The 24,238-nt window shown below is 33.9% G+C and overlaps 1 protein-coding gene across 3 annotated transcripts in view; it reads left to right on the top strand.

Annotated features, from left to right (window-relative positions):
* Nucleotides 1-24,238, top strand: part of CSMD3 (CUB and Sushi multiple domains 3) — a 1,478,779-nt gene that overhangs the window by 197,886 nt on the left and 1,256,655 nt on the right. For all 3 annotated transcript variants that reach the window (XM_086335396.1, XM_086335395.1, XM_086335397.1), the window contains exon 3: nt 9,124-9,236. In XM_086335396.1, the coding sequence (XP_086191522.1) occupies nt 9,124-9,236 (113 nt within the window). The remainder of the gene's footprint in view (nt 1-9,123; nt 9,237-24,238) is intronic.

Raw genomic sequence — 24,238 nt, 5'->3', positions numbered from 1 at the left:
CCACTTAATCTTCACAATAGGACAATGGGATAACTCCTAGTATCACCTTATGTTTTCCCTAGTTTACTGGAATAAAGTAATTTACCCAATATTAAGTTACTCACAAGCCATAGAATATGTGTTGTCCAGTTGTATACTCTAGGATCCAGGTTCATGGTCACTAACTTCAACTGCTTCTTTTTAAAACCCTCAAACTTTGGAAATAAAATATTCATTAACAATTGCAGGTGTTTATGCAAGATGGGGACAATGTAAAATATATTTAAATGTCTAACAATGATTTATTGCCCAAAATAATTTCTCTGTACTTTTCTCAATAGTTCAAATGGACTGCCTTTGGAATGATGGTGACTTTATAGCTTTAAAAATAGATGACAGAATATATTAAAAAATGAGAAAGAGAGGACATTATAGAAATTTTACAGTACTTATAGCTGATAAAGAAGAAATTGAAAATTTTTGATAATGAATTTCATAGTTTCTGGATAAATGGTTGATCCTGAAGATACAATCTAAAGTCACTGGAAAGAATGTGTTTGATGTGAATGGAATGACTCTAGATATAGAGAGTTGAAGATATGCTCAAGCTATGTTTTTGATGGGAAAAAAAACATTTACTCCATGGCATAGTGGCTTACACTCTTAATTCACATCCCCAGTCTTATGGAATTGTCTTCATTGACTAATAGGCTAATTTGTTAGTCTAATAAATTATTAGACTTTATTAGACTAATAAAGTTTAATAGAGAGAATACTGTTGGCATAGAGAGGTATTCAAGCAAGTGTTACAGGCACTTCGATTCAATGGAAAGAACAGAAAAGACTAAAACTGAATGTTGATTGCCTGTTTTCTATCTATATCTTTGTTGTTCAAAGTCATATCTATATCCTAATTCTTACCCATCTGTATATATCTATATCCATTTCCATATCTAAATCTGTACCTAGCATATATTTCTAATATTGTGAATTTGTGTTTCTCATACATGATGCCTTTTTTGGGAATTTTATATTTGATAGAAGCTACAGCTCATTCACTCTCAACAAATGATATAATCACTCAAATATTGCCTTGGCCATCTTTTCCTTTACTATTACAATTATTTTCATCTTGACATAATCATGAATTATGGTGCTGTACTTCATGTACCCCAGTGTCAATAGGGTGTGCATGATTTATTCTCACAGAACAGTCATTAAAGATTTATTTGTCCTGTGGTTTTCCTTATCTCTGTTTCAGCTGAGAATTCCCTATATATTACCTGGATTATTTGTAAGAATGATATAACCAAAGTAAAAGTGTAAGATGATTCAAATCCAAAAATCTTACTGTGAGTAATGAGAAATCACCATGGGAATGCTGGTTTTATCGTATAATTTATCTTAGCCTCAGTATGCTGCTGAGTGCAGATGAAAGTACAATGAACTTTCAGTCATAGCACTAATGAAATTAACATTTAGTAGCTATTTCTTAGGCTCCAAAAAATACAACAGGCCATTCATGTGAATTCTCTTACTTAAAAATCACAAAATTCTGGGATTTTGTTACATTACCAATTTTTAAATATAGGTGTCTCTCTCTCTTCCTCTTTTTTAAAATATTTTTTTAATTTTATTTTAACTTTACAATATTGTATTGGTTTTGTCATATATCAAAATGAATCTGTCACAGGTATACATGTGTTCCCCATCCTGAACCCTTCTCCCTCCTCCCTCCCCATACCATCCCTCTGGGTCTGTTTTCCCTCTATCCCACTATATGTAATAATATGCTAATAGCCATTTAATTAAAATCTGTGACTTTTATATTCTCTTAACTAGAGCAAGTTTGAAATATTGTAATCAGTTGATAGGAACTATATACATATATATAATCAATGTTTACATTTGACTTTAACTACATTTTAAAAGATAGCATAGATCTAATCATATACTTCATACTCAAGTCTCCCAGAAATAATAAGATCTTAGTGTTAAAAGTTGATAAATACATTTACATAGTGATACAGGTATCTTTATCCCCCAATCTTGATGTTTCAAAGGTTTCCTTCATACTAAGCTGTAAAATGGCATATTCATTGCCATTAATTTAAGAAAATTTTATACAAGCCGCCAATTATTTAAGAAGCCTATGCATTGACATTTTAATTGACTTTCTGGTAATTTAAATTTCTATCAGTTTTGCATAAATTACCAAATAATTATTTTAGTACTTTTCATTAGAGTCATTAATATAAAGTTAAAGTTAGTCATTTCATTCTCCCTGTTACTAACTCATTAAAGTATGAAATATCATTAATGTTTCTGAATCTTTTAAGAAGAAATGCTCAAATAATGTTTTCATCTAAAAGCAGTCATAAGAAGTGATAGGACTGCTTGCTTTAAGTGTGTGAATTTTAGAATATTCCACAGTTTCTGATGAGTGTTTTGCCTGGTAAGTAACAAAAGGCTGAAAAATGATTAGGGGTGCATGTGGGATTAGGAGAAATGTAGAACAGGGGTTATACCTTAGAAACTATTAAGAGTAAGATGAAAACCAACACGCTCTGCTGTTCTGTCAAATGAGAGAATTTAGTGGAACAATGGCTATAAAGTAGTTCATGACAAAACAGTCACCAAATACAAATGTGAAATAGAGGAACTGCTATGATTTTTTCATGAAACTAAATGTATTAAAGGGAAATTACTGTTCTTTTGGAGAAGGCAATGGCAACCCACTCCAGTACTCTTGCCTGGAAAACCCCATGGATGGAGGAGCCTGGTAGGCTGCAGTCCATGGGGTCACTAAGAGTCGGACACTACTGAGCGACTTCACTTTCACTTTTCACTTTCATGCATTGGAGGAAGAAATGGCAACCCACTCCAGTGTTCTTGCCTGGAGAATCCCAGGGACAGCGGTGCCTGGTGGGCTGCCGTCTATGGGGTCGCACAGAGTCGGACACAGCTGAAGCGATTTAGCAGCAGCAGCAGCAACTATTCTTTAATCTGAATTTACTTGCAGTTTTAAACATCAAGTTTATGGTGAGAGACAATATTGTTGTGATAGCATACCACAAAGTAGCTACGTAGTAAAATTAATATATTTCAACACTTAATTGGCCATTCCTCAAATTTTAACCTTTATAAAAAAATCATATCTGAAGGAAACTTGAAAGAAAAAAAGTGAAGAGTGAAGTCGCTCAGTCATGTCCGACTCTTTGCTACCCTGTGGACTGTAGCCTACCAGGCTTCTCTGTCCATGGGATTCTTCAAGCGAGAAAACTGGAGTGGATTACCATTTCCTTCTCCAGGGGATCTTCCCAACCCAGGGATCGAACCCGGGTCTCCTGCATTGGAGGCAGATGCTTTAACCTCTGAACCACATTGCATAATTCAAGGACTTAACCCTGACATATGTGTTTGCTAATCTTATTTAGTTTCCCTAATAGGGAAATATCTTTGCTAACCACTAATAATCTTTACCATAAAGGTATTAACATATACAGATGGTGATCCCCCATTACTTTGCTGGCATTTAATTTAATGAGTTCATGATTATTATACAGTTTTTATCAGCCTCAACTACTTAAAGCTACTATGTGGGTAAAATCATGTTTTTATCTATTCCAAATATTTGTTAAGAAACTTATATGGGCACTGTGGAGAAAAAAATGAATTACGTATTCATTTTGCCCTTATGGAAAAGTCATTTCCCCTATGGGAAAACCATAGGGAAATTGAAATAGACTGGAGTTGAGAGTTACGGGCCTATATCTTTGCTCCACTGCCTATTAGCTATCTTGATTTAAACAATTTACTGATCAATTCTGAGCTGTGATTTCTTCAGTTTCAATTCAGGGAAAACAAAACTACACTTTGGTATTCTTTTCAAAGGAACATAAAATGTCATTCACTATGTAACCTTATTATATAAAAATATGAAGGGAATATAATTGACAAAGCAATAAAACAATATATGAAAAACTTTCTCAAATATCTGAATTCCATGGAAAAATACACTTATCCATAAAATAGAATATACTTATAGTACATAGAAAATATATTTTATATATGCTTAAAATATACGTATAATAACACATATAATTCATAATTTATATTTGATACAAATCAGATTCTCTTCACCTGAAAAGTGTTTTTAAATTGCATAGTTATTTCCTAAAAGATGTTTCAAATATATTTACATAAAATATATAGTCTCCCTTTAACTCCTGATGTTAATAACATGATAAAAAATAACTCTGGATAAGAGTCTCTAGACCACTTGAATTTTTTTAACAATCGACATTTCTTTACAGTCTTATGATTCTTTAAAGCACTGTTCCAAGAACACAATTATTGGATTGAAAAGGAAAATATTATGATGTTTTCACATTCTCCTATCATTCCAGTTCATTAATTTAACCATGTAAGTTAGCCTCTTAACATGGAATGCTTTGCACATTATCCTAGTGATAAACTCTTGAGTACCAAGTACTGCCTTCAGGAAGGTTTTGCCCAAGGAGAAAGAGAATGCATAATAACTAATCACACATAAATATTAAATTATAAAATGAAGTCTTGTAAAGAAAAGTAACTAATGGGATTCATAACTGAAAGTTTATTTTCAAATCAATCATGCAATCTATCACAGGAGGGAGTAAAACAAGGAAATCCTCATAATGGTACAACTATCCAGAAAATAAGTTTAAAAACACATATTTCCTCATTTACTGAAATGAAAAAGAAGACTAAGTCTCCCATTATGCAACATGCCACTACATGCTGAGTATTTAAAGATAATTTCAGAAAACTTGCTTTTCATAAATGCAAAAAAATCTTCAAATTGTTCTTCTCTATCATGGAAAATTTAATGATAAAGGTTCTAAATATTGTCTAAATTATTGGATTATTTAGTGTATCTGAAGATGAATAAAAATCTGACATTGCATGTAAAATAATGTGTGTATGTGCATTCGTACTTCAAATATTTACTATTTAGATTTAATTCATGTGCCAAGGACAATGGGACAATGAACAGGGTGTTCACTAAAAAATGGGACACAAAAACATGCAATAGTCTTGGACCTGGTTCTATTGTGAACTTGATCATGTTGTTTAATATATCCCAGTCCCTTTTGCCTTCTAATATGAGGATAAAATTGCATGTTTTACCTACAGAGAGAGTTTTAAAACATTATATTCAAGTAAATGCTGCATCAATAGGTTCTGTATCTACTTCTTTTATATGATGTCACAGGGGTTTCTGTAACTTACAGTGGTCACTAGGTTCCATGGGACCTATATTTTCATTTGTATAATAAGTTAATATTTTAGCTACATTTAAAAATGCTTATTTGAAAGCCCAAAAAGAGAACTATGCATTGGTTTCCTATTATTGATGCAACAAATTATTTTGTAAACTTAGTAGTCTAAGCAATAGAAAATCACTGTATTGCAGTCTGAAGAACTGAAGTTCAAAGTGAATTTAACTGGGTTGAACTCAAGGTGTCAGCAGGACTGCATTTCTTATGGAGACTCTAGGAGAAAATCTGTTCCTTAGCTTTTCCAGCTTGTAGAAGCTGCTTGTCCTTCTTTGGCTTGTGTGCCTGTTCTAGCTTCACAGTCAGAAACTGCATCACTCAAAGCTCTGCTTTCACTGTCTCCTCTCCTACTCTCTCTTTGATCCTCCTACCTTCCTTTGATAAGGACACTTGTGAATACTTTGGCCCATCCAGATAACCTAGGATAATTTCCTATTATTAAAATTTTAACTTAATCCCATCTATAAAGTTCCTTTTGTCATATAAAGTGACATATTTAAATATTCCAGGGATTAAAGTCCAAGCAATTTTGGAGTGCCATAATTCATAGTATAATATCATATATACCATCATAAAGCCTGACTATAAGGCAAAATATATTTTCAGACTTCTTTGTTGCAAAATCATTTGCCTTTTGTTTTCCCTGTCAATCTTTCTTCCTTTTCTGAAAGATACTCTGAGCATTTAAAGTGTAGAATACTTTATTTTTACATCTTTAAACTAAGAAATAATGTTGAAAAACTATAGAAAATTAGTTAACAATTAATTACCAAATTACCCAGAAATTGTAGCACTACGTATATTCTCAAGAGAAATACACATAAATGCTTACAAAACATGTAATACATGTGTATGGTAATATTATTTAATAAAGACCCAACTGCATAAAGTCTACCAACAATAGAATGGATAAATAAAGTATATTCATAAAACGGAATCCTATATAACAATGAAAGTTAAGTTCCATACTACTGCTACAATAATACAAAGGTAATGTTGAGTCAAAGAAGCCAGAGGCAAAATAATTATATGATTTCATTTAGATAAAAGATTTAAGACCCAGAAAACTGATTTGTTTCATCGGAAGTCAGGTACTGGTTGGTATCCTTGGGATGGAGATAGTACTGAGTCACAGGGAGCACAACTGATACTCAGTATTGCTTGCAGTGCTTTATTTCTTAATTTGAAACATGTATAATCAGTGATAATTTAGTAGCGTATATACTTCTGTCTTGTATAACCATATGTATGGATAGTGTAGTTCATTAAAGATATTTATTATCAAAAACAATATTATAATATTAGATTATAAAAGTATATTATTTTATAAAAGTATTAATCAAGTATATTCTGGTTTAAAATGATATATTGTTTTAAGAATGAGAATACCAAAAGCCTGAGGGTAAAAAGATGTTCCCGCCCAATTCTAATAAAAGAAAGTTGTAGATTTATTACTATTAAATAAAACAAATTTTAAGATCAACTCATTTCAGAAACAGAGTGACAACAATATGTCTAGTTCACCGAGAAATATAATAATAATTTAAACTTACATATACCTAATAATGGAGCCCCCAAAGTATATTTTGAAATGGACATAGTTATAAAGAAAAATATAAAAACTTAAAGTCATATTGGGAGATTTAAGCATATCTCTTTCAGTGTCTAGTAACAGCATTTACAAATAGTACAGAGATGATCTGAATAAGATTAACAAATGTATCCAAAAGATATACTGAATACTGCAACTAGCCCCTGATATATACCTATTTTGACAGGCAGAAAAATGATCTCAGAATAATGTTCCCTTGTGAATATGTTATGTCACAAGATGAAAGAAGCTTTAAAAATGCAATTAAGATTACAAATATTATAATAGAAAGATATTTGAATTATCAATTTGGACACAAATCTAATTAAATGAGCATTTAAAAGCAGAGAACTCTCCAACTATATGCAGAAGAGTCAGAAAACTTCCTCCACCTGGAGACAAAAGAGGGAGTGGCAGAAAGATGAGGTAGAAAGGGAAACTAAAGAATTTGAAGAATGAGAACCTGGACTGCCATTTCTCACTCTGGAGATGGATGAAGGTAGCCACCAACCAATAAATGCTCGCAATTTCTAAAAGCTGAGAATGACCCCAAGCCAACAGCCAGCAAGGAATGAGGTCCTTAGTTCTACAACTTCATGAAACTGACTTCTGGCAACAGACCTCTGAATTTGGAAGTGGAAGCAGACATAACTTCAGAGTTTTCAGAAAGCAAAGCATCCAAGTTGACATCATGATTTCACCCTTGTGAGACTCTACTGTGAGATAATAATGTGTTAAGTATGTGTTAACTTGAATTAGGTGAACCAAAGGAATTTAATGTTACAGAGTAAAAAAAAAAATTAATTGATTCAGTTTGAATTCAACATTATAACTGTCAAGTTTTTGTGTAGTATCAAAGAAGAGTAACCATTTTTACATGCAAAAGTTATTAGAACACTCTTCCCTTTTAAAACTAAATATCTAACTGAAATCACATTACTTCATACCCATCAAACAAATAACATATTGCAAAATATTCCATAAAGGAGCAGATATGATAATCTAGCCATTTTCCACTAATAGGCCAAATATTAAAGAGATTTTCAAAAATAGAGTACAATGTATTCTCATTTTTGCTTTGGAGAAAGCTATTTAATATTAAGATATTACTTATGTCAATATGTAATGGGCTTATTCTGGATATTTTAAAATACAGTAATCAATGTACATTTTAAAATGTTTCTCAGTTTTAACTTAAATAGAATAAATATTGATAGATCAAACCTATATATCTCTGGGGTTCTTAGTACATTTTTAGAGCAAATAAACCCAAGACAAACAAGAACTTATACTATTCAGAAATAAAAATGTATTGTAATTTCACTACAGACTAATCCTACCTATATAACGTTGGGCAAAAATAGCAAGTATATTAAAAAATAGTATACTTCCATTGCATAAAATTTTCAATTGTTACTCTTATATTAAGAATAAAAAATGGGAATGTGATATAAAAGGCAATTCATAGAAAAAAATTTTAATAATTTATCTTCATTAGTTTTAGAAAAATTACATTCATGAATGTGCTTTTTCTTATTTTTAATTTTTCTTTTCTGGCTTATAAAGTATCAATTATAAATTACTTTTTATATAATTGAGCTTATAATTATATGCAATAAATTATTAGCAAAATAACTAGTAAATTATGGGCAAAATATCAGACAAATATTTGTTATGCAAAATTATGAATTATTAACCAAAAATAATTTGCAACTATTAGCTTTAACAGAGCCTACTAGGTACTGTTAAAATAAAGTCACTTTTCATTTGTGGACATTTCAGTTTCATAGTCTCATATTTAGATCACATTTCTTCTTTCAATATCAAATTTCTCTAAATACTTCCCACTCTTTATATATATTTTAAACAATCTGGAAAATGATCTGACAAAAATGTCTTCTAAATGTTGTTAAAATCAACAATTAAAATGCACACAGAAAATCCATAGCCTTATAACTTATTTCCCAAAGTCTGAATCGATCAATATCCTAATGTAAATGATATGTTTAGTAGATATGATAAACAGTAATAATACACACACAAATATGTTTATATATATTTATAGTAATTACTTTATGTAAATGACATGTTCAAATCAACATGTCATAAATTAATTCACACCACACACACTTATACAAAACTTGGGGATTTGATAAAAATGACTTTTAATACTCTTTCACTTCTATTAGGTAAAATGTCTATAACTAACAGTTAATTCCATTTATGTTTTAGGTTAACAGGATTCCATCTGCCACCACCAGTAACAAGTACCAAATCTGTATTCTCACTACGTTTGACCAGTGATTTTGCAGTTAGTGCTCATGGATTTAAAGTATACTATGAAGGTAAGTGATGGTAATATAAAAAGACCATTGCCAACTTAATGTAACAAAACCAAAATTCTCCAGGTTGAAAATAGAAGAAAAATCACCAGGACAGAAGATATAGCTCATCATGTTATATCAAATCCTATACCAAGATTCACCTTCTCGATAATCATCAATACATAATAAAAAGTTACACTTAGTAAGCTTTAATGCTTCATTGAATGTGCCTAGACAGACAAAATGTTTTCCGTTAAATCTTAGGAGATGAAACCATGGCATCATTATAGGTTTTAACTTTAATGAAAGAGAAGAAAATGTGTCAGTGAAAGGAAACTAGGCCTAATTTGAGATTCAGACATAACAGACTCCACCCTATTCTCTGTATTTTGCCTATCTGCCATAAAATCAACTGGTAATTTGGGTTCTCCACAAGTTAGAATGAAGAGAAAAGTCCATTAAGAGTCAAGAGTTGACATTTTTCATTTTAAACCAGTCTTTCCAGTTCCACAGATCCATAATTCCTTAATCAGAAAGAGGAAAACAAAGAAAACTTCAAAAAAATTGAAGTTTGAGGCCACTAATAATCTTTATATTTCTTTATCCCACATAGTGTGCATACTCATGTTTCACGATACAAATATTTGTTGATAATGGGATGATACCACAGGCTCTGATGATGGTGTTAGAAATGCATAGAATCTACATTATTTTCTCTTTTTGAAATGAAAAAAAAAATTCTGAAGGCAAAAATAAACTTTTCTCATGTATGTGCACGTGCTCAGTTATGTTCAACTCTTTGCAAACCCCATGGACCAAAGCCCATCAGGTTCCTCTGTCAATGGGATTTTCCAGGTGAGAATATTGGAGTGGGTTGCCATTTCCTCCTCCAGGAATGTGTTCTCAAGGGTTTATATATTGAGGTCATGTAGTTGTAATTTCTTCTGTGATTTGACAATAAAATTTCACATAGTTTAGGGAAGGTATCTTTTTTACCCATAAGAATAGCATGACAAAATTCAGCTCACCTCCCCAGGACCACATAACCAGAATATACCACAGTAAATCTAGCATCATGGTAAAAGATATACAAATACAGTAGCAAGGGTAGTTACTTTTTAAAGCACATAGTAATTAAAAATATAATATGTTTAAAGGGCACACTAGCAAAAAAAAAATCATATATAAAATAGATTGATTTAGTATAAAGGTTAATAGCTTGCATAGGGAGGGGGGAGTTTTAAGGTAAGAATTTCAGCTAGTGCTTTCACCCTAGGGAAAAAAGTACTCTCTAGCAAACAATTAAGGAAAAATGTTTTATCTTTTTGATGCACTAAATAATGCCATATCACAGTAGTTGTGAAGACAATTTTATACCTAATATATTTCTGAACTGTCTTTCTCTACCAGGGGAGAATGCATTCCATGACTTAATTCCTACATTGTAATAGTAATAATCATTATTTTTGAAGGTGCTTTCACAATAGCTGAATACTTTTATCTTGGCAACTTAATTCACACTTTGAAACACTATAAAACAAAGGTTTAATTTTAAGTGTAATTTTGGCAATATTGAAGAAGCTAGTAATACAATAAAAAGGCTCCATAATAGAGAACTCGAACTCGGCTCATCAAAGTATAAAGATATTTTAAGATAGTTTATTCTTTCAGCAAGTACTAAGTATACTGAAATTGTAGGAACTTGGAAGATGAATTAGAATGTTGTCATACTTTCTGGTTTGACTATCAAATTTCTTTTTTTTTTAAATTTTATTTTATTTTTAAACTTTACAATATTGTATTGGTTTTGCCAAATATTCAAATGAATCCACCACAGGTATACATGTGTTCCCCATCCTGAACCCTCCTCCCTCCCCATACCATCCCTCTGGGTCGTCCCAGTGCACCAGCCCCAAGCATTCAGTATCGTGCATCGAACCTGGACTGGCGACTCATTTCATATATGATATTATATGTATTTCAATGCCATTCTCCCAAATCATCCCACCCTCTCCCTCTCCCACAGAGTCCAAAAGACTGTTCTATACATCAGTGTCTCTTTTGCTGTCTTGTATACAGGGTTATTGTTACCATCTTTCTAAATTCCATATATATGCGTTAGTATACTGTATTGGTGTTTTTCTTTCTGGCTTACTTCATTTCATCCACCTCATTAGAACTGATTCTAATGTATTCTTTTTAATGGCTGAGTAATACTCCACTGTGTATATGTACCATAGCTTTCTTATCCATTCATCTGCTGATGGGCATCTAGGTTGCTTCCATGTCCTGGCTATTATAAACAGTGCTGCGATGAACATTGGGGTATACGTGTCTCCTTCAATTCTGGTTTCCTCAGTGTGTATGCCCAGCAGTGGGATTGCTGGATCATAAGGCAGTTCTATTTCCAGTTTTTTAAGGAATCTCCACACTGTTCTCCATAACAGACCCATCACAAGCACGGAAATTGAAACTGTAATCAAAAATCTTCCAGCAAACAAAAGCCCAGGTCCAGACGGCTTCACAGCTGAATTCTATCAAAAATTTAGAGAAGAGCTCACACCTATCCTACTCAAACTCTTCCAGAAAATTGCAGAGGAAGGTAAATTTCCAAACTCATTCTACGAGGCCACCATCACCCTAATACCAAAACCTGACAAAGATTCCACAAAAAAAGAAAACTATAGGCCAATATCACTGATGAACATAGATGCAAAAATCCTTAACAAAATTCTAGCAATCAGAATCCAACAACACATTAAAAAAATCATACACCATGACCAAGTGGGCTTTATCCCAGGGACACAAGGATTCTTCAATATCCACAAATCAATCAATGTAATACACCACATTAACAAATTGAAAAATAAAAACCATTTGATTATCTCAAAGGATGCAGAGAAAGCCTTTGACAAAATTCAACATCCATTTATGATAAAAACTCTCCAGAAAGCAGGAATAGAAGGAACATACCTCAATATAATAAAAGCAATATATGACAAACCCACAGCAAACATTATCCTCAATGGTGAAAAATTGAAAGCATTTCCTCTAAAGTCAGGAACAAGACAAGGGTGTCCAATTTCACCATTACTACTCAACATAGTTTTGGAAGTTTTGGCCACAGCAATCAGAGCAGAAAAAGAAATAAAAGGAATCCAAATTGGAAAAGAAGAAGGAAAACTCTCACTGTTTGCAGATGACATGATCCTCTACATAGAAAACCCTAAAGACTCCACCAGAAAATTACTAGAACTAATCAATGATTATAGTAAAGTTTCAGGATATAAAATCAACACACAGAAATCCCTTGCATTCCTATACACTAATAATGAGAAAACAGAAAGAGAAATTAAGGAAACAATTCCATTCACCATTGCAATGGAAAGAGTAAAATACTTAGGAATATATCTGACTATCAAGTTTCATGAAATAGTCTTAAAAGTATTTTCATAGCTCTCTGTTGTTTCTACATATACAGCATTAAATTTCTGTCTTTTCTGCCTCAGTAAAAATGGATTCATATTTCTTCATGACATTTAAATGTATGCATGGGAGATCCTGACTTAATATTAATATATTGTACTAGGCAACCAAGTAGTATTGAAGGATTGGTTATCAAACTGCAGAACATCATCAGGTATTGATTTGTGATGGGAATCTTCTACCATGTAATATTAGTTTTCTGTGGCTACCATAGAAAACTGTAGCTAAAAATCCTGGTGGTCTCTGCTAGTCCTCTGCTCATAGTTTCATATGGCGGAAATAAAAATGTCAGCCAATTAGGCCCTTATCAGAATGCACTGGAAAGTACCTATTGCTCACAGTTTCTAGAGGCCTCTCTCTTCTTTGCATGTAAGACCACATTTTTGAGCTAGTCACTGGTGCAACGAATCCTTTTCATACTTGAAATCTCTCCGACTTCCCTTTCTTAATTCATCTCTTTACTACCCTCTTTCCTCATTCATCTGTGACTTTAGCTAGAGAAATTTCTCAGCTTCTAAAGGCCAACGTCATTAGATTAGCTTTGATTATCCAGGTAGACCCAGTCTGCCTATGTTCAAATCCTCAAGCATAATTCACATAAGCATAATCCACACCTGAAGATCTTTCTGCAGGGTACTATTCACAGATTCCAGTGACTCTGGGGTATGGCAGGGTACGTTGTGCTTGTGCATGTTCAGTTGCTTCAGTCATGTCCGACTCTTTGTGACCCTATGAACTATAGCCTACCAGGCTCCTCTGTCCAGGGAATTCTCCAGGCAAGAATATTGGAGTGGGTCGCCATGCCCTCTTCAAGGGGATCTTCCTGACTCAGGGACTGAACCTCCATCTTTTAAATCTCCTGCAAGTTCTTTACCACCAGTGACCCTTGGGAGGTAAAGATTCATTAATCCTACCACACCACATGCAACACTATGTAACATTTTACAGAGGGAGTAGCTACTAGTGTTTATTTAACCACAGCCAGTGACACTATCAAGGCCCAGCTGGTGTATTTGAAGTTCAGAAAACGTGGTTTGAAATTTCAAAGCCTGTCCTCTAAATGTACACCTGTGCATGCATCATCAGAATGATCCTAATATCTGAATCTCATTTATCATTTCATCTCCCTTTATATAATAATTTTTATACTAATTATTTTATCTTCTAAACTTTCCTGAGACATTGTTCTTGTGTACTAGAATTTATGAGATCTCTATTTATTAATGATATTTGTGCATTTATCTGTATTTTTCAAACTGCCAATACCAGACCACATACGCTAGAATCATCTGGAGAATGTGTTAAAATGTAGGATTCTTGGCTCTAATAACATATCCTGAATCAGACTGTGGAGTGAAACCCTGGAATATGCATTGCAATTGCAAATCCAATGCAGAATAAACGATAAATATTAGTCATCTGTGATTTTCACAGATTGTCTCTTTTGTTACAAACTTCTGTTGCCTTATTTCAGCCCATTTACTTTAAAACTGTGGAAGGTGAGGTCCCTGCACAAATTTTGATTTAGTTTCAGAGCTCTTAACCATTTATCAGAAATACTTTTCTTTTAAGCTTTTTGAAGTTGAAGCTGAGAGGTATTAAATTTCTGTGGCAAATTTTCCCCATTAATATCTAGATGCATATATTTTTACTTTCCCTCATTACTGTCTATCATACATTTGAATTTCTTGTCACTTTCTCAAAATTTGTTTCATACAACTTTGTTTCATGGGTTTCTTTTTTTTTTTTTTAGCATTTACTATTACTTTTTATTTTATTTTATTTTTTAACTTTACAATATTGTATTGGTTTTGCCATATATCAACATGACTCCGCCACAGGTGTACACATGTTCCCCATCCTGAACCCTCCTCCCTCCCCATACCATCCCCCTGGGTCGTCCATGGGTTTCTTAAGGTTTATAAAAACAAACAAGTATAATAGTGTTCTGTGAAACAATAAGTTTGAAAAAAACAGTAGTGCATACTAAGTTGAATAGCCAAAGAACCATCTTCTAAAATCTGGTCTGGACAAAACTGGTAGTATCTGTATTCTGTGGAGCACACAATCAAAATACTCTTTTGTCTTTTCAGATATGCCAATCAGTATTCAAAATATATTCTAGTTTTGCTAAAAGTTATTTTTTACAGTGGAATCCTTTTACATTTTACTCCTTTCACATTTTATATATTATATGAATTGGATAGTTTAATGTCTGGGAGAATCCCAATGCATACTGAATAATTTCAATATGTGTAAATAATCCAATTTAACAACCAGAAATTAATATAAAAATTAAAAGTTTTGAAAACCACTTCAAACACAAGATAGCTATTATGCCATAATGATTACTGATGTGTTATGACTAAGTAATTAAGAAATTACAAAGACAGAAGTCTCTGTTTTAGCAAATTTTTTATTAAACCATTTTAAAATTTTAATTCAGACATAAAAAATTTGTTATAATAACAGTACTACTACCATGTAACATGTACTGAGTGATTTCTTTGTGTCAGTCACAGTGCTAAACATTTTACATGGATTTCTGTCATTCTAGAAAATTATGAAAAAATTCTAATGAGCAAAAATTATAAACTAAAGCACTAACCTAAAGGTAAAAATATGCTTATGTGCCCTGGAGAAATAAACTATATACATTTTAGAGGCTTACTTTATATCTAAACTACAAACTAATTTCATAATAGTCAAACACATATGACCATATAGAATTTAGTGTAAAAGAGCATTACAAAAATAAGAATTACTGATAATGCTGTATATTAAAACAATACGAAACATAAAAGTTGAAATATATTTTTACATATATTACATGTGACATATGTATTCTGTGTCCCTTTTAAACAATTCACATACAGAATAATGTTTATACTATTTACTATTCTGTTTTAGCTACCCATCACACATGTTTATTGAAAATATTTACTTAAAAATGTCAAAGGACTTCAGTGATTTTTAATTTGGGGTGTTATTTTTTATTCTTAGGCTTTGAAAATTTAAACTGCAGTAGCATGAACTTCAATGAAAATATTACAATAGAGAATGAAGTCAATTATGCTTCCAGCAATAGAGTTGAACTGTAGCAAGAGAGATTTATACATTAAAATTATATATATTAAATAGTTTTCTAGTAATGAATACATTAGGTGAATAAAAGAAGATAATGAATCTTAAATACTTTAAATACTTAAATACTTTAAAGGATAAAGGAGATCATAGTTATGAAACATAATATAAGGAGATATATGCAGAAACTTTTTTTTTGTCTCTTGATCAAGTTCAAATATTTTGCCTTTCAGTTCAGTTCAGTACAGTCGCTCGTCGTGTCCAACTTTTTGCGACTCCATGAATCACAGCACGCCAGGCCTCCCTGTCCATCACCAACTCCTGGAGTTCACCCAGACTCATGTCCATTGAGTCAGTGGTGCCATCCAGCCATCTCATCCTCTGTCGTCCCCTTCTCCTCCTGCCCCCAATCCCTCTCATATCAGGGTCTTTTCCAATGAGTCAACTTGTCGCATGAGGTGGCCAAAGTATTGGAGTTTCAGCCTCAGCGTCAGTCCTTCCAATGAACACCCAGGACTGGTCTCCTTTAGGATGGACTGGCTGGATCTCCTTGCAGTCCAAGGGACTTGCAAGAGTCTTCACAAGCACCACAGTTCAAAAGCATCAATTCTTCAGTGTTCAGCCTTCTTCACAGTCCAACTATTACATCCATACAGGACCACTGGAAAAGCCATAGTCTTGACTAGACAGACCTTTGTTGGCAAAGTAATATCTCTGCTTTTTAATATGCTATCTAGGTTAGTCATAGGTTTCCTTCCAAGCAGTAAGCGTCTTTTAATTTCATGGCTGCAATCACCATCTGCAGTGATTTTGGAGCCCCCAAAAATAAAGTCTGACACTGTTTCCACTGTTTCCCCATCTATTTCCCATGAAGTGATGGGACCGAATGCCATGATCTTCGTTTTCTGAATGTTGAGCTTTAAGCCAACTTTTTCACTCTCCACTTTCACTTTCAACAAGAGGCTTTTTAGTTCTTCTTCACTTTCTGCCATAAGGGTGGTGTCATCTGCATATCTGAGGTTATTGATATTTCTCCCGGCAATCTTGATTCCAGCTTGTGATTCTTCCAGCCCAGTGTTTCTCATGATGTACTCTGCATATAAGTTAAATAAGCAGGGGGACAACATACAGCCTTGAAGTACTCCTTTTCCTATTTGGAACCAGTCTGTTGTTCCATGTCCAGTTCTAACTGTTGCTTCCTGACCTGCATATAGGTTTCTCAAGAAGCAGGTCAGGTGGTTTGGTATGCCCATCTCTTTCAGAATTTTCAACAGTTTATTGTGATGCACATAATCAAAGGCTTTGGCATAGTCAATAAAGCAGAAATAGATGTTTTTCTGGAACTCTTTTGCTTTTTCAACGATCCAGCGGATGTTGGCAATTTGATCTCTGGTTACTCTGCCTTTTCTAAAGCCAGCTTGAAAATGAGAAAGTTCACGGTTCAAGTATTGCTGAAGCCTGGCTTGGAGAATTTTGAGCATTACTTTACTAGCATGTGAATTGAGTGCAATTGTGCAGTAGTTTGAGCATTCTTTGGGATTGTCTTTCTTTGGGATTGGAATAAAAACTGACCTTTTCCAGTCCTGTGGCCACTGCTGAGTTTTCCAAATTTGCTGGCATATTGAGTGCATCACTTTCACAGCATCATGTTTTAGGATTTGAAATAGCTCAACTAGAATTCCATCACTGCTACTAGCTTTGTTGGTAGTGATGCTTTCTAAGGCCCATTTGACTATACATTCCAGGATGTCTGGCTCTAGGTGAGTGATCACACCATCGTGATTATCTGGGTCGTGAAGATCTATTTTTGTAGAGTTTTTGTGTATTCTTGCCACCTCTTCTTAATATCTTCTGCTTCTGTTAGGTCCATACCATTTCTGTCCTTTATTGAGCCCATCTTTGCATGAAACGTTCCCTTGGTGTCTCTAATTCTTAAAGAGATTTGTAGTCTTTCCCATTCTGTTGTTTTCCTCTATTTCTTTGCATTGATCACTGAGGAAGGCTTTCTTATCTCTCCCTGCTATTCTTTGGAACTCTGCATTCAGATGCTTATATCTTTCCTTTTCTCCTTTGCTTTTCACTTCTTTTCTTTTCACAGCTATTTGTAAGGCCTCCTCAGACAGCCATTTCGTTTTTGCATTTCTTTTCCATGGGGATGGTCTTGATCCCTGTCTCCTGTACAATGTCATGAACCTCCGTCCATAGTTCATCAGGTACTATGTCTATCAGATCTAGTCCTTTAAATCTATTTCTCACTTCCACTGTATAATTTTGCCTTTAGGGTACCATTAAAGTGAAAGTGAAAGTTGCTCAGTCATGTCCAGCTCTTTGTGACCCAGGCCAGAACACCTGGGGATCTTCTCAACCCTGGAATTGAACCCAAGTCTCCTGCATTACAGGCCTATTCTTTACCAGCTGAGCCACAAGGGAAGTCTGGGAAGACTGGCTATTTAGGTATTGAGATATCTTAATCTACTGCCAAGTTTACTTCCCCTGTGTAACTCCTCCCTCTTCTTTGGGTGGAGTCACAGGCAGAGGATGAGATTATCTTCCCATCTCCTCCCTCTATTGGTTGCTGCTGCTAAATTGCTTCAGTGGTTTCAATTGCTTCTGTGCGACCCCATGGACAGCAGCCCACCAGGCTCCTCTGTCAAAGGGATTCTCTAGGCAAGAATACTGGAGTGGGCTGCCATTGCCTTCTCCACCCTCTATTGGTATCAGCCCTGTGTTCCAGGTTTTCTTGGTTTCATTAGCCACCAATGGCTAGGGGCAGGAAGAGGAGGCACAGCTTGTATGAGGGAGCTAGGATGAGGTCCTGTCTCCCTCACTTCCCTTTCATATCACCCCTTTTGCAGCCAGGTTCCCCCTCATTTTCCTGGGTCTAGCCTGGTGATCCTGTTTTCCATGGCCTGCTCCTCCAGTGGTCCTCTCCTGTTTGGTCTGACACTACAGAAGATAATTTCTCAGGTGGCCTTGAACTCCATAGCACAATCCTTTGATTTTTCATCTTTCATGGCTAGATTCATTGGATGTTCCATCTCTAGCATTTTTATCACTAGAAGTCTGACTCTTGGATGGTTTAGACTTCCAGATATCTAGTCTACCATGTTCTGCCAAAGTCCCATCAAATGGCATAGTCCTCTAAGTTTAACTCTCATGACCGAGCTTTTTGGAAATTAGGTTCTGTTTGATCTGGTCCTCTGGGAGACCTGTCTTCAATGCTCAGATCCTCATGGAGTGTCGGCAGGTGTGTCCTGGCCTTTCTGGAACAGTGACCATAGGTTTGAGGCCTTTGGAGGTCTGGCCCTTCCAGAAGTTTTGTCAGTTGCAGGCAGTCCCTCCAAAGGTCTGTTCTCCACAATTTGGCTCTTTGGTGAGCCTCTTCCCTATGACCTGTTTAGCTGATGATGTGGGCGGCTGTGCACAGGTCCCTGTACTTGGCCCCAGCAGTGGTTTTGTCTGTAGTGGCCAGTGACCTTCTAGCTAGGTCATGAGTGCCTCCTCACTCTTGCATTTATTTATGTAAATGAAGTATAGTTGGTTTACTGTATTATATTAGTTTCAGGTGTACAACATAGTAAGTGAATATTTTTATAGAATGTATCAACTTAAAATTATTACAAAACAATGGCTATATTCTCTTTAAGTTGAAAGTATTAAAAAATCCCAATCTAGAGAATTACAAAAATTAGCCTTTTCCCTAAATATCATCTTCATAATGGAATTAAAAGGCACAGTGTTATAATTACTATGTGAATTTGGCTAGGTATATATAAGAATTTATTAATTTTCAAGTTTACTTCTATTATCCAGGAAGATACACATTTTCATTTTATTCACAATAAAACCTGAACAGTACTATTAAACTATGGTTTTCAATGGTCATCAATATCATTTTGAATATTTCTCATTTCTGCACAGTGTAGCACATATATCCTGTATAATAACAGACCTCCACCTTTATTTCTTATCACTGTTTGCCTCAACTCATAAAATGGTCACATGAACATGTATTAAATTTCTACATATACTATGTTATTTTAATTATTCTTCTTTAAATTTCTAGCTCTTCTTGCCTGGCCCACTTATTTCTTATTTTTCCAAGCTTTGTGCAGACCTTAATTACCTTTGGAAAGTCATTTATGGAATCCAGCATTGAACCCAACAATGATCTTTCTCTACATGCTCAGATATGAACACATTTTGTCATTACACTACATTCTGCCATTAAAATATTTTTTGTTCACACTAGTTTGTGAGAAGCTAGAGGGTATAGAACCTTTTACCTATTTTGTAAATTGCCCTCTATTTTAGTACACTATCCTGGCACACTGCACAATGCTTATTAAATTCAACATACAGGATTATCTGCAGTTCCTAGGGTCACAAAGAGTCAGACATGACTGAATGACTGAACTAAACTGACAGGATTATCTAATAATTTAATCAGTAATGAGGAAAGATTTAATACACATTCCACTTCCCTGGTGGCTCAGTGGTAAAGAATCTGCCTGCAATGCAGGACACCTGGATTTGATCCCTGGGTTGGGAAGATCCCCTGGAGAAGGAAATGGCTACCCAGTTTTCTTGCCCGGAGAATTCCATAGACAGAGGTGTTTGGTGGGGTAGAGTCCATGGGGTCACAAAGAGTCTGACATGATTGAGCAGTGACATTTTCACTTTCACTTTCCACTTACAAAAGTTTAAAACTCCAGTGAATATGTTAAAAGGTGAATGTGGGCTATGTTTAATCACAGATACATTAAGTGAACAAGGTTTAGGAAAAATTTTTGTCTTTTATTTGAGAAAAGCCATAAATTATAATTAAAGTTATTTTTACTTTCAATGGATATTTTCTTTGCTTTAAAATCTTTACTTTCTTGAAATACATAGTTTCTTTATGAAGCATTTAAAAATGCAAAATTGCTCACGTGGCTTTAAAACAAAAACAAACTAAAAATAAAAAAAAATTTTGTAAAGCCAGTGACATATGACCTACTTAATCTTTGTGTTTCATATGGATAAGGTGGGATGGAATTCAAGATTGTATTTCATTTTCCAAAAATAGGATGATTAAACATAGTATGTAATCTCATTTCACAATAAATTTTCTCTTTTTATATATGCTGCTAAATGTGTAATATCTGTCAACTGTTCTAATTTATCATTTTGATATGAATGTTGGAATGAAATTTGAGACAATGATTAATTTAGGATTCTAATTATATGTCAAGATATTTTTGTGTTTGGTACACTCAAAGACCATACATTGTGTTAAGTTATTAAAACTGATAGCATAGAACTAATGGTTTAAAAGAAAAGTATACTATGAGTTTAGTTAAGAACTTCATTTTAGATTTATCTTGATTTCTCAACAAAATGTAAAAAGTTAACAAAATATAATTTTATGTTTATTATTTGACTATAAGCATGATGGCATTAAATTAAATTTGAAATTATTTCTTCCCTATACAAATAATTATCCTTTTAACAGAGCACCATTTAATATGATAAAGAAATAAATACAAGTAAAATAAAATGTGCAAATCAAATATTTCAATAAGAACAATAAACAGCATCCAATGGGTATATGTTCTATATTAGATAAAAATATTTTTTTCTGCATGGAGAAATAATTATGTCATAAAATCTTATTTTTAGTACTTATTATACAAGTCTTAGCTTTGAGTGCATTTTTAATAATTTCCCCCATACCACATAAGACAACATAGTTTACCCCAATAAAATGTATACTTTTCCTATATAGTGTGATATGTTATCTTGTCTGGAATATTCTTTAGGTTTTGTGTTTTCTTTAATATGAATTAACCTCAAGGCATTGATTGTCAGACTCTTAGAGAACTAAATATTCCTCAGTTATTGTTCTTTTATCTAATTAATGATGATATCTAATCTAAATTAATGATATTTCAAACTATGTAGTTAAGATTATTGAGTATTTCTAAATATATATATATTTTTCTTCATTTTCATTTGTATATATAATAATTATTTTGGTTATCTAATGCTTAAAATTGAAGATTTTATTTCTCATTTTGCAGCATGCTCTTTTGGTTGTCAAGCACTAGCTATGATTTGCTATGTTTTATACAATATTGTGCTTTGCTATATAGACATATCATATGCACTTATTTCTCATAAGGATATTAAAAGGATTTTTCCACAAAATGATCCTTCCTATCTATATTGGTTTTATATTACTGCATAATAAATTACCACCATTTAGCAAACTAACATAAGTTATAATCTCATAGTCCTATAGTTGAGAAGTCTGGGAGGGGTCAGCTGGGTTCTTAGCTCAGATCTCACAAATCTGCAGTCAGGGTGTTGGCTAACACTGTTATTACACCTAAGACCAGGGTCCTATTCCAAGTTTACTAGTTGCTGGTAGAATGTATTTTCTTGCCAGTGGTATGATTAAGGTTCCTATTTCTTACCAGTGATTGATCAGGAATTTTAGATTTTATGGGCTTCTTGTGGTTCTTTACCACCCAAAGACAGTTTGAAACATGGCTTTCTTCTTACTTAGAGTGCTTTTCTCACAGTTGCTCTTTAGTTGGTTAACAAAGAAGCCTTGTCATATAGCAGTCACAGGAGAGACTGCCCTGTCAACATGGCCACATAATGTAACCTTTTGAAGGGCGGTAACCATTCCATCATATCTATAGGTTCCACCAGCACTCATGTGGAGGGTATGGGAATCTTGGAGTCCATCTTAGAATTCTGCCTAGCATATCATGTTGAGAGACTCATTTAGGTAATTGTTCACAATGGGATAGAAAATACAAGAAGAGAAAGAACAGAAAGTTAAAAGATTTATTTTATCATTTGAGAACTATCTTTAGCTGAAAAGAGATATGGTTAATATAGTTTTTATATTTTTTTCTCTTCACTTTGGTAAATTGATTTACTTTAAATTAGTAAGTAGCACATCACTATATTCTATTGCATAAGTTAAATTTAATTGTAACCTTATAGTATGCTTCAGATGTTTTTTTAAGATAATTATAATTTAATACGAATTTATTTTGTAAATAGCATATCTTTTTTCTTAGTAAGAAATATAAGATAATGGGAAAAAAAAACTTACAAGGTCTAGTACTTAAGGCTTATTTATCATGCAGATGCTGTGAGGCTCAGTTCTTCATAATGTAATATAATACTGATTCCACAAGGTTGTTTGGAAGATCAAGGGAGTTAATGATGCAATATTCAAAGAGCAGTGCCTGATACTTAAGTAGCACTTAATAATTATTAGCTAGTATCTTTGCTTTTCTGGGTCTTCCCTGATAGCTCAGTCAGTAAAGAATCTGCCTGCAGTGCAGGAGATTTGGATTTGAGCCCTGGATCGTGAGGATCCCCTGTAGAAGGAAATGGCAACCCAGTCCAGTATCCTTGCCTGGAAAATCCATGGACAGAGAAATCTGGTGGGCTGCAGTCCAGGTTGAAAAGAGTCGGGCATGACTGAGAAACTAACACTGAGGAACTGAGGAACTTGCTTTTCTACCATATATATATATTATTATATATTGGTAACATTAATATGTGTTCATATATATTATAATGTTTGGTCATGTCATATAAACTCTGAATTTCCACTTTCTCAAAAGGAACAGTATATCTAGCTATTTGTTTTATCTTTCTTGAAGTGTTGTTCAAATAAGAAAATGGATGTGACAATTTAACCAAGTGTTATTTGGGCTAAAGAAGTTAGGAAATATATTCCTGGGTTTCCTAGGAATTATAGAGCTGCCAGTGGGGTGATCCATTTTCAGTGTGAACCAAAGGAAGAAATGACAGTTTTCACAGACATGTGCTATGCTCTTCCAAGGACAAAGCTCAAATTCCTGACAGGGCTAAGTAATCCACTTAAGAGTTGCAGCTCAGAGCTAACAGGTCAGTGCTAGAGACAGAAACTGGAGCATGACAAGGCAGTCAGTTCCATCAGTTTGAAAAAGATGATGCAACAAAAGAATGCCAAGTTTAGTATAGAAATTAACTGAATAATACTTGTTACATAAACATAGATCTTTAAGCAAGCACATAAACAAAAATCCATAAAACATGCATGAATAATTATAAGGGCCCTGAAACAAAGAACAAGCATCTTCATAAAGACGTTGTTACTAGAAGAGATGATGTTGTTGTTCAGTTGCCCAGTTACGTCCAACTCTTTGTGACCCCATGGACTGCAGCATGCCAGGCCTCCTTGTCCTTCACCATCTCCTGGAGTTGGCCCAAGTTCATGCCATCTCATCCTCTGAAACCCTCTTATCCTTCTGCCCTTAATCTTATCAGCATCAGCGACTTCTCCAGTGAGTTGCCTGTTTGCATTAGATGACCAAAATACTGGAGCATCAGCTTGAGCATCTGTCTTTTCAATAAATATTCAGGGTTGATTTCCCTTAAGACTGACTGGTTAGATCTCCTAG

Source organism: Bos grunniens, chromosome 14, assembly GCF_055505025.1.
Source record: "Bos grunniens cultivar Pamir isolate PY7600 chromosome 14, Bosgru_T2T1.0, whole genome shotgun sequence".
NCBI classification, from domain to species: domain Eukaryota; kingdom Metazoa; phylum Chordata; class Mammalia; order Artiodactyla; family Bovidae; genus Bos; species Bos grunniens.
This window is presented reverse-complemented; position numbering and strand designations above follow the sequence as displayed.